Source organism: Hydra viridissima, unplaced genomic scaffold (genome assembly GCF_058129835.1).
Source record: "Hydra viridissima isolate aposymbiotic clone 2 unplaced genomic scaffold, HvirCarnegie_v1 scaffold_12, whole genome shotgun sequence".
Lineage (NCBI taxonomy): Eukaryota > Metazoa > Cnidaria > Hydrozoa > Anthoathecata > Hydridae > Hydra > Hydra viridissima.
Genome location: NW_028324311.1, coordinates 10666018 through 10678546, shown reverse-complemented (window position 1 = coordinate 10678546; position 12529 = coordinate 10666018). Strand labels below are relative to the sequence as shown.

General features: G+C 28.0%; 1 protein-coding gene across 1 annotated transcript in view; it reads left to right on the top strand.

Moving 5' to 3' along the window:
* The window catches only part of LOC145193651 (4-hydroxyphenylpyruvate dioxygenase-like), a 15200-nt gene extending 2885 nt beyond the window's left edge, over positions 1-12315 (top strand). The window contains exons 6-12 of the mRNA XM_090068449.1: positions 2167-2249; positions 2387-2476; positions 2613-2716; positions 2825-3065; positions 7390-7461; positions 10998-11237; positions 12064-12315. Of these exons, the coding sequence (XP_089924575.1) occupies positions 2167-2249; positions 2387-2476; positions 2613-2716; positions 2825-3065; positions 7390-7461; positions 10998-11237; positions 12064-12144 (911 nt within the window). The 3' untranslated portion in view covers positions 12145-12315. The remainder of the gene's footprint in view (positions 1-2166; positions 2250-2386; positions 2477-2612; positions 2717-2824; positions 3066-7389; positions 7462-10997; positions 11238-12063) is intronic.
* Positions 12316-12529: the final 214 nt, after the last annotated feature.

Here is a 12529-nt window from a genome sequence, read left to right as displayed (position 1 = left end):
ACAAAATAGACAAAAAAAGTCAATAAAAAATATGATAAACTAAATCTGACACAATTACAAAAATCAAAGCAAAATTAGTATTGAAAATAGCTTTACATATTTTTTTGTGTGCAAGTTTTGCAAGTTGCTGCAAATTTTAGCTGAAACTCTGTTCCAAATTTTAACTCTTAAATCAGGCTATTTATTTTGTGGACTTTGACTTATTTGTCCATCACAACCATAATATAGATATACTTGGATCAAATCTAGGGACTGCACAAGCATGAGCTCTATGTTGTTAGAATTACTAACTATTATTTCAATCAACTTACAATCTTTATTCACAAGAGTCTTGATGAAAATCTCTTGGTTTATAATTAATTAATGAAATTTCATCCCTAAAAACTAAACTTCTTGTAAACCAAGTAACTCTCTTTATACCACTTTGATCTTTGGAGGGTATCTCTGGGAGTCTGCTTCAGTTTTTTGATGGCTATATGTGCACTAATTATGAGATGTATTTTTGGAGGTTTAATAGAGTTTGAATTTCCAGAGTCTTTTAAAGGATTCTTTCATAAATAAAAAATTGAGTCTTGATTATATAGTTTAAACTTGACTGAAACTTGTTTCAACCTGTAATTTACACCATAAATCTTCCAAGACACTTAAGAACTCTGGATCTACTGTAAAAAAGGTCCTTGCATCATAATCATGACAATCGAAATAAGGCATTTGGACATTTTAATTCAAATGCAACAGAATAAAGAATATTGTGCAACTTTACTTTATCCACCAAAAGTCTCAGATTTTTTTTGATTTGATTCAAAAGCATCATTCACAGAAACACATCTTCACTTATTGCAAAAATAAGTATTAACCTTCTAAAAGTCTGTAATTGAATTTTCTATTTAATTAAGCTGGCTATATACTGTGTTTATAAGTCAACTCGGTATTTAATTCCTGGCCACTTTTTTTGACTCCTAAATTTATATTCTTAGTTTATACATTGGTGCATAAAACTTATAAATACTGTATTTGTTTGCATTATTTGATTACAGGTTTTTTCATGTTACATGTTCTCATCTCTATACCATTCTGGAAATTTTCATAGTCTGTTGAGTACCTAATGATAACCTGCAGCTCTTTAAGGACTTGTTGTAAAATAACATTTACTTTACAGATCACGGAGCAGTCTTGTTATCTGGGATACCAACTTTGACTATATTAAGTGTCGCTGTTGTTGATTTTTTTATTAATTTTAAAATTTTTTTTTTGTATTTTTTAATTTTTTACATTACACACTTTTAGAGTGTTGAGAAGATATTTTTATTTCAAGTTTGAAAAGGTTTCTGGTCTTTTATTTGATGAAAAAGAATGTTTATTTAAAAGCCTGTAAAATACTTTCTATTTAAAGTTAAAATTTTTTTTTCATTGCAAGCTATCACTTGGTCCCAAAAATTCTTCATCTTTGAATACAATCTTAAACCATTTACCAATATCCTTACTTTTAAAGTTGTTGAATTGAAATTGATTGAAATTATTTCTTAGAAATGTCTTTTTTAATTGAGCAAAATAACTGATAAGAAGGACTAATATTTTTGATTACACTTAACAGAATGTCTGGTGTACAGAGCAATTAAGATATCCCATCAAAGTGCTTCTAATATTTCCCTCACCATTTTTACAATATATACCCAAGCATTGCTTTATGGAAAGTTTCCTTGTTTTTTACTGTATTCTGTTCATTTTTTACTGTATTCTGTTTATTGTTTACTGCATTCTGTTCATTTTTGAAGGCACAGTTATCAGGTTTTAGAATAGAAGTTAGATTGGTTCCCTTGTTTTGCATAGATTTTTTGCACTAAGGGTTATAATATTGCATCCATTCTTTATCACTAGTCACAATTTGATGCAAAAACTCCCTCCTTTGCAGCTCTATGGTGTCACTGATTGTTTCTCAAGACTCTGGATTATGAAAGCAATCCTTGTTCAATGGGCATTTTCTACTTTAAAATGATCAAACGTATTAATAGACAATAAAATTTCTAAATAAAATTCATAAATGCTCTTTTTTCATGCCTCATGTTTTAAGGCCATTTTCAAATTAGGAAAATGCCCTTAAAACATGAAAATTTTTTGTTTTAAAGACACAAAACTTTAATGATCATGTTTAATTTTCCAACTAAGAATATGGTAATCATCAAACAAAACATGGAGATGGTGTCAAAGACATTGCCTTTGAAGTAGAGGATTGTGTAAAACTCTACCATGTGAGTTATTCAACACATAAAGTTTTGTTCAAAAAGTTTTTTATCATTTTACTTTTGTTTAATAAAATATTTTGTTTTCACTTTTTCGAAAGTGATTTTATGGATGTTTTTTTTAAATTATTGATGTTTCTTTTTAGAAAACTATTGAAAAAGGTGGAACATCAATCAAAGAACCTTGGGAGGAAAGTGATGAGAATGGCACTGTAGTTTTTGCTTGCATAAAAACGGTGATAATTAAATTCCTTTAAAAAAGAGTTACCTTAGTTACTGCCCTTAAATTTTAACATTGTTTTTAAAATATTTTTTGTTTCACGTTTTTGCATGGATTTTTAATTATTGATTGTTAGATGTTTCAAATTTTAGTATGGGGACACAGTTCATACCTTTATCGAAAGAAAAAACTACAAAGGGCCATTTCTACCAGGATACAAACTGTTGGATACAAAAGATGCTTTGCTTGAAAAATTGTGAGCCATATTGAGTTTCTCTATTATTATTGATTGAGAGCAGTTTGATTATCTGTAAAGTGAAAGCCATTAAACTGTTAAAACTATTTAATAGATTCCTTGTTGTAGACCTAATGTTGGACTCAATTTTATTGATCATGTTGTTGGCAATCAACCTGATTTGGAAATGACACCTGTGGTAGAAAACTATGAGAAAAACTTGTCATTTCATCGATTTTGGTCTGTGGATGATGAAGCTATTCATACTGAATACAGTTCTCTGCGCTCTATTGTTGTAACAAATTATGAGGAGACCATTAAGATGCCCATTAATGAACCTGCAAAAGGAAAGAGAAAGAGTCAAATCCAAGTATTACAATCTTCAAATTTTTTTATAAAAATATTTTTGCTAAGGAAAAACAGTTTTGTAAAAAAAATTATATAAGTTTAATTTAGAATGATATTAATTCTCAGAAAGATCAATAAAAATGTTTCACTTTCTTAACCTATATAGAATTGAAGACCTTGGAATGAAAACCTTAAATGTCACAAACGATCTTTTTTTCAGGAGAGCATTTAAACTGAATTTCATGGTTCCACTAATATATATGACTATCTTTTAAATGTCAAATCATAGAACCACATTTTGCGCACTGAATAAGTATAACTAATATTTTTATTTAAGTATGCATAATTAAATATTGATTAAAAAGTTAATGTGACATTTGAGGTTTTTCCAAAAGATTTGGACTTTTGCTGTTTTTGGTTCAAAATACGAAGAAATTTCACTATAAAAGGAGAAATAAAAACAACAAAGTTGATCTTTTTTTTTTTCTTTTAGTTTATAAAGTGGAAGAAAAAGATCTTATGAATATTTTTTACTTTTTTAAGTAACATAAAAAAATAAAAATAAAAATAACAAAAAGATAAAAGCATGAAATACAAAACATTATAACTAAACTGAAATATTACATCAAAAATACTGTCTCATTTAAATATGAATTTTAATCTATATCAGTTAATCCCTCGCTATCTTCCTCATCAGCATCTACCATATCGTTGTCACAAGGCAAATTATCATAAAAGTTGGCATTTTGAGGATTTTGTAAATATTTACATAGTTTTATAACATCCTTTTTTTGGCTCCCTTTAATGGAATCAAACCATTATAGGATAGTTTGTAGGAAATTGTTGTAGGTATACTGTTTTTTTTTAGTATTTTAAATCTTTCCCAAGATCCAAAGAAACTATTTTGTTTAGCTATAACTTCGCCAACTTTATCTCTGTCTATTTTATACATTCTGACTTGTCTTAGTTTGAAGTTTTTTCCATAATTTGCTCTAAAGTAAGACTTAATCATGTCTTTTATATTAAAAAAGTCTTCCTGTTTTGGTTTTTCAAGAATGAAAGGTTTTGGTGTTTTCCTTACTTCAAGAACAACCTTATCCCAATCCTCAGGGATATCTGCTAAGATTGTTTTTCTAGTATTGCTAAACAGATGGAAATCTGCATCATTTGGCAAAAAGGAGTGACCTCTTATAGGAAAAGTATGAATTACACAATCAGTTTTTTTAAGTACATGTACTACCATATACCAAAACCAAATCATGAGAAAATTTTTACTTTGTCCAGAACCTCATCACTCAAAATATATAAGGTTTTTGTACCCTCTGGTAAATGTTTATTTAACCAGTGGAGCAACATTGATGTTACATCATTTTGCCCACGTTTTGCCACTCCTTCATAATAAGAATACATGAATACATCATTTCGAGCTAAATCATGTATCCCAAATGCATAATACCATAACTGCCTAGAATAGAATACAGCATTTGTAACCATATTTGGCAAAGGCGAATTTTGCATGAAGTCAATTGATATGATAGTAATATCAGTAAAAGAGCTCGCTAGTAGTTTTAAACATTGCTTTTTATACTCTTTCCAAATGAAGCTTGTGTTCTATCTCCAGTTTCTGTTTGTCTTCTTCAGGACAATCAAAAACTTGAAGTTTTGTTTTAACTGAATCACAGTATGAACATGTATTGCTGCGAGGAGATCCAAAGGATAGATTGTATTTGGTTGTAAAAATTCTGTAGTATGTATCATATTTTAGTTGGATTTTGTAAAATTGTAAGAAGAGTTTGTGCATTTTTTTACTGCTTAATGTCTCTGGAAGGTATCTTACATTTTTATTTTTGGTAAAAGAATAATGGCTTTGACGGCCTTTGAAGGATTGAATATGAGAATAAATGAGTTGTATTATTTGATCAGGTACAGCATGTGGGCGATTTTTATGTTTTCCTCTTTTATCTTTCGGGGCTAATCCTGTACTTGTGATATGATTTTGAATACGTCTCAGTCAAGGATGAGAAATACCATGAATTGATAAAAATGCTTTCATACAAATCTCATAGCTAAGACCATCATCAGAAGATTTTATCTGAAACAAATAAGACTAATTTTTATTAAGAATGATGAGGATTTGTTTGAATTTTATAAGACGCATTAGGAATAATAATACTGAGCTTATACTTGTAAGATGCTGAATGCATGTAAATATCATTGTTAATAGGAATTACATCTTTCAAGTTCCTTTTTATCCTTGAACGTCTTCTTTTTATATTTATCACTTCAATACAACCAGATAAATAAACATCTTGTATACACAATTAAAAAGAAGTTTAGTTTTTTATTTTGAATAAATTTGTTCAACAAAAGTTATTAATCAACAAACTAACGGATGAAAAACATGGGATGCTTATAAATAATTGTTGATGGTGGTGGTGGTGGTGGTGGTGGTGGTGGTGGTGGTGGTGGTGATGATGATGATGATGATGATGGTGGTGGTGGTGGTGGTGGTGGTGGTGGTGGTGGTGGTGGTGGTGGTGGTGGTGGTGGTGGTGGTGGTGGTGGTGGTGGTGGTGATGATGATGATGATGATGATGATGATGATGATGATGATGATGATGATGATGATGATGATGATGATGATGATGATGATGATGATGATGATGAAATACCATATATATATATATATATATATATATATATATATATATATATATATATATATATATATATATATATATATATATATATAGTATATATATAGTATATTAGTTAATAATATTATAATTCAATACTTTGTTTTATTTCTCCAATCTTTGCCAACAGTTTTAGCAGGAAGATACTTTCCTACATGATTAACATGACGAGCTTCCTTTACTTTTGCAATTTTAATTAAGTTCTGCTTGCTGTGTTTAATTTTCCTTTTCCTGGGTTTTTCAGACAATTTTATATTCGAACTTTCCATTATAAACCTTGCAAAAACTTATAAATAAACAGAAAACGATACAAGAAGCACTATTCATTAATGTCAAAATACAAGTGATTTACACTGCAATACATTGGTAAAAAATGCGGACATTTGCTGTTTTTAAACAAACCAGTTGTGACTATTGATGTTTTTAAAAAAATAGCTTTTTTTTTGACAGTCAATTTGAAGGACATATAATTTTAAAATAAATATTTAACAAGAGTCATTACATGGACTCATATATAGGCAACCTAAAAATAACATAAACCCAATTTGCATAAAAGTGGACATTTGAGGTTTTCATTCCAAGGTCTTCAATTTAAAAGAATAGCTTTTTATTCAATGCATTTTTTTTTTTTTTTTTTTTTTTTTTTAGGGGGGGGGGTATTTTTAATGATTACTTTTATATCTTTTTAAATATGAAAACATCTTCAAATTTAAAGAAAATTGTATAAATACAAAAAGTGTTAAAAAGATACAAAAAGGTTATGATAATAATTCTATAGAGTTTATAATAATAAATTCATCACTGAAAAACAAAATTTGCAATTTCCTCAAATAAGGAAAAATGTTTTGGTCCAAAATTTCTGGTCAAATAAAAAAATGTGGTGGTTTCTAAAATAACCTGAACCATCCTTTTAAATCTTGTGACTCTAAATTTTAGGATTTTAAAAGGAAAACGTTTTAAATAAATAAAATAGTTAATGAGAAAGCTACTGATTACTTTTTATGAACAGAATCTTCCTTTGCCGCACCATATATTACCACAAAGACAAGGACAACAGAAAAATGGTTTCCTTAAAATTTCCTGACAAATATGATTTTAATGTTTATTTCTTTCGTTAACTTTGTTGAGAGTTATTTTAATAGTTAATTAAATTACAATTTTAGTTCCTTTTTCAATATTGAAAATTTTTTCTGTTTAAATTTTAAACTTGTTAAATTTTAATTTTGTTAATTACTTCCACCAAAACTGAAAGTATTCTCTTTGTTTTCTCATTGTCTTATTGTACCAATTTTTTTTTTTTTTTTTTTTTTCTAAAATATTTTAAAGTTTTAAGGATTTCATTTGTGGTAGTAGCAAATAAAAGCAAATAAAAGCTGAACTTTCACATTTTAACTTTGATTGTTTGCTAAAACATTAAAAACATTTTTAGACTTACAGGGATAAAGTAGGATTTTATTGATAAAACTTTAACTTTCAAGGTTACAATAAACTTCATTAAAATAGTCTCCCTTTTAAAGTTTTTTAAGTTAAAAAACTCAACCAACTAAGATTACAAGAAGTGAGTTCAAAGTATTTTTTTTATTCTTGTGTAGTTTATTTAATCACTATAAGATTTTTTTTCTTCAATAATTTTTTTTCTCAATTTTTTAGGAGTATGTGGACTATTATGGTAGTGGAGGAGTCCAGCATATTGCCCTAAACACTGACAATATTATTGAAGCGGTATGTTCTCTTTTTTTTATGCTTTGGTTATTTTATTACTCGTTGTTATTTGTTGAAGAAGACAAAGAAATAAAAAATGGTTTCAAAAAAATTTTTGCCATGTTGTTTACTACTTACACCATAAGTTGTATAGTTTGGTCTGCACAAGTTGCATAGTTTGGTCTGTGCAAATCTTACAAAGACAACCGATTTTGCATTTTGCTACTATATGCAACACATAATTAACTCCACAAATGATATAGAAGTTCATAACAAAGGAAGCTGTCAGAATGATTTGTATATAAAGAGTTGTTGCAAATAGCTCCATTTTCAAAGTCATTCTGATCTTGTTGACCATCAGTATGAATGCCAAAAAAATCAGACACAAAATCAGTTATGATAATACATGCTATTTTCATTTATAATTCTGATTTTTTGGCTTATTCATAATTCTGATAAAATTATTTGCAGTTCAGTCAAAAAGTACCAATTTGGAATTTTGCAATACTACATTAAGGTTTCAACATTTGAAGACCACAAGGGAAAAATGGCAGTCACATTTTTATGGTTTTGAAATAAAAAAAAATTTAAAGTTGTGTGAAATTCTTTTTTGATTGTTTATGGTTTTTTTCTTTCAGAATTTTCTTTACTGTGAGGGAAATTTAAATTGTTATTTTCTTTTTCTTAGTGATATTAAGCTGATGTCTTTTGTGTTTGTAAAGCTCCATTTACATTAAAATTTATTTGGTAGCTAGGGAAAAAGATTTTTTTGCAGTAATGCGTTTTTTGTGGTAATGTGTTTTTTGTGGTAATGTGTTTTTTGCACTATTCTCTTTTTTATGAAAAAAAATGCTTTAGAGTACTTTACATGTTCAGACTTGCTTACAAAATGTGCAAAAATGTGCATAAAACCATTCAGAACAAAAGTGAATATTTTTCATCAAATTAGAATTAAATTTTATTGATTGAAGTTTTTCTCCAATAAAACAAAGCTTACAATGATTCCAGGTTATAATTTTTTTTACACTTTGTTACCATTTTTTCTAAAATGAGGATTAACATTTGAGAATACAAAAGTTTAATATTTTTAATTCTTCAATGAGAATTTGTTAGTTTAATTAATAAATATCTTTAATTCTAAACAATGAATCTGTTTTTTTAAGTAAAAAGATTTGTTTTTTGCATTTTAACAGAAAAGTTTAAATTTTGTATAATATGTTTTTTGAAGATCTTTTTTGATTTATCAAAAATAATTTAAGTGATTTATAATCATGGAAAATCAAGACAGTTTTGAAGAAGATGAAACTATAATTGCCCCTGAATCTTAAAAGTATAAGAAATATGAAGCTCTTTCTCTAAAGATAGCATTTTAAAAAATTTTCTGAAAGAACCTAATCAGATATCATATATGATATGCTGTCTTCATAAATTATAACATACCTGAGTGAAAGATTAGTTAGCATTTAAAGAAGCATCAAAATATAGGTCTGAAGAAAACTGGTCCTGAAAAGGTGTTAACTGAATTTGAAGAAGAACGTTTGGTTGAAAGGCTTAGTGTGTCACCTGATTTGAGCGATTCTATGATGAAGAATGATTTGCTGCTTCAGAAGTAAAAAAATGTTGTAAATTTTCAGATACTCCACAGTTTAAAAATGGACTTCCAACTGAAATATTGGGTAAAATTATTCCTTAAAACAAATTCTAGAATATTATCTTTGTACCCCCTGACTCTATTAGCAGAGCAGCAGAATTAAGAGATTTTTTTGACAATTTTCACAATTTTTTAGAAATGTTCTTTGAAATAACTTTGTTAAAAACCGAGGTAGAAATGTTCTTTGAAATAACTTTGTTAAAAACCGAGGTTGTTTTGAATGAAAAGTTAACTTAGATGGAAGATTTTGATTATGCTTCTGGAACTGTTAATGGTGATTTTCTATTCACTCAAACTGAATCGAAATGGATTGCAAAACCACTTTTGCAAAACCACTTTTGCAAAAACACTTTTTCAAAGATTGTATTCAGAGAATTGATGAACAATTGAAAGATGTTGCATGTTGTTTTTCATATTCTTAGATAATCATCCAAGTCACATTAATTTATTTAAATGGTGCAAGGATTGGGGAATTCTCATGATTTCTTTTCTTCCTAATTGCACACACATTCTGCCAATGTGCAATGCATCAATCTATTGGACCAACCGAAATAGGATGGAAGAAGGAAGTTGAAAATTGGAACAGTAAAAATGGTTGCAAAGAGGTTGATGAGATTGATTTGACTAATGAATGATAGAATTATTACAAGAGGTTGATGAGATTGATTTGACTAATGAATGATAGAATTATTACAGAGTCAAGAATAATTAATGTTTTCCATGATACAGGCATTTTTCCATTGTTTTTTTCATTTCAATTTTCCATTGAAATGTTGAAAATGTTCATCTTAAGTGGTGTATGAGCGCAGATGATGATGATTGATGATTAGATGATGATTCTGAATCTGATTCTAATTAGGCTGCACAAGTCACTTCTGAAAGCTCTGTAAGCTCTAAAAGCTGCTACTTTTTCCAACAACAACAACAACAACAACATTCTTCGTTTTGTTTTTAATTTACAGGAATTTATAGAGCCTTTCCACAATCTTTTGTGCTCCGCTCCTGATGGATTTGTGATCTGTATACTTTAGTTATGAAACAGCAGTTCAATATACTTTCATCAGTACTTTAATTTGAACAGGAAATTCCATTTTCTTCAAGTTTTATACCATCAATTGAAATCCACCATGTGTTCAAACTTCTAGAACCAATTTAAGTGCAATTCAAAAAGGCAATACAAAAAATTAATGATGGAATAATAAACGTTATGAAATTTTCAAAATGCATAAAAAAGAGGACGAAGAAAAGAAAAAGATTTGTGAAGAACAAAAAATAAAGAGTAGATCGAATTAGTAAAGATGGAAATAGCGAAAGCAAAATCAAAGTCATCTAAACCTATTGCTAAAAAGAAGCGTGGAAAACCTAAAAGTAATATTATGTATTTTATGTTTTTAATGAAATATTAAATATTTTGAGAAACTAAATTAGATTTTCTTTCATTCTTAGAAGCAAAAAAAATGCAATGAAATACATTTAATCTTGATTTTCTTAACTTTATTTTTTCTCATAGGAAATTTATTGCATTTTTTCTCATAGGAAATTTATTGCATTTTTTCTCACAAGAAATTTATTGCATTTTTTCTCAAAAGAAATTTATAATGGCAAAAAAAATAGATGAGTTAACTTCGTTTTTTAGAAAGTGCAATTAAAATGGGATGGTAGTTTCTAAAAAAAAAATGTTTTCTTTAGTGCACATTTAAGAGCGTGTTCCATTTGAAAAAAGCAAATAGCTCAAAAGTTATAAGTGCTCAATGTTTCGAAGATCGGAAACACCGCAAAAAACAAATCTATTTATGTACCTATTTAAGTAATAAAAACTTGAATTTAACTTTAGCAATAACTATTTAAATTCAATTATTTTTCCTTATATATTTATTTTATGAAGTTCTTATGAATATCATCGTAGATAACTGCAATGAAGGAGCGTGGTTTACAATTTCTCTCGATACCAGACACATATTACGATGCTCTACGTGAACGCCTTAAGCATTCCAAAGTAAAAGTGAATGAGTCGATTGATAAACTGCAAGAGTTAAAAATCTTAGTGGATTATGATGACGAAGGGTATCTTTTGCAAATTTTCAGCAAACCTTGTCAAGATCGTCCAACACTATTTTTGGAAACCATTCAACGCCACAATCACGCGGTAATTTATTTTTCTAACAAGTGATGTAACGATTTTATTTTCTTAACAAATCTTTCTTTCCCTGTAAAATGATTTTAAAAATAACAGTTCAACGTCGCCGTAACGTCAATAACAGTTAATCATGTTAAATTAAAAATAAAAACAAAATCAAACTTTATTTTATTAGTTGTTTATTTTATTAGTTGTTTATTTTATTAGTTGTTTTTTAGCAACTTTTTTTGCGGCGGTTAAGAATAATGAACTTTGTAAATATTTTTTAAAAGAAAATAAATTTATAAAATTTAAAGTACATGCCAAAGGAAAAAGTTCAATAGAAAAAATTTTTTAGAATGGGTTTCATTTTCGAAAGTTTGCGTTAAAACTTAAGTCTAAGATACTAAGTCGTACTAAGTTATACTAAGTTATACTAACATACTAACATACTAAGTCGTGTATTTTACCGAAATATTGAGAAATTTTCTTGGGAAAGCAAAAAAGTCTAATTAAAAGACTAGACTTGATCCGTTTTTTGTTTAGTGACATAAGAATAGGAGTGCATTAAGTTTCTGCAAGTGATTAAAAGTTAACAAATGATTAAAAAGACTTTCCAAAAAATATGCTAAGAGCAAAAAAAAACTTCTAAGAGCAAAAAAATGACCTTGAAGCCGTTCTTCGACAAAACAAAAATTTCTTTATGTATATTTTTTTATAAAAAATGAGCTGAATTCTTTCAAATGGGGGTGTGAAATAGATGACGACGATATTTAGACTAATGAAAATTCTAAGTTATATAGACTTAAAAATAAAAAACCTATCCCAACATTTTATATTTCTTCGTTTTTCTTAGGGATTCGGCGTTGGCAACTTTAAAGCTTTATTTGAATCTATCGAACTCGACCAATCAGATAGAGGAAACCTTACTAATTAAAGCTCACTTTTTTTTTTTGTCATAATTTTCTGCTTTAACTTTTCGCTGGTAAAACTTTTTTTATTCTGTTTTTTACTTTTATTTTTTTACTTTAATTTGCTGAGAACTTTTTATTGAATATTTTGATTGTATTTTTTACGATTTTTAGCAGAACTTTTTTTCTTGGTTAAAGATGTTTGTTTTTCTTAAGATATTAAAGAAGTTTGCGTCGAGAACCCAACTATGGGAAAGGTGGCGTTTCAGTTATTAATATGATTATTGTTATTAAAAAATATACAGATAGTTTCTTTAGGTAATTTCTCTTTAAATACTTTCTTTGCAATTCGATATTTGGCTAAAAAAGACTTTTTCCAAAAACCACAAGTTTATTATCATCAAGTCATCC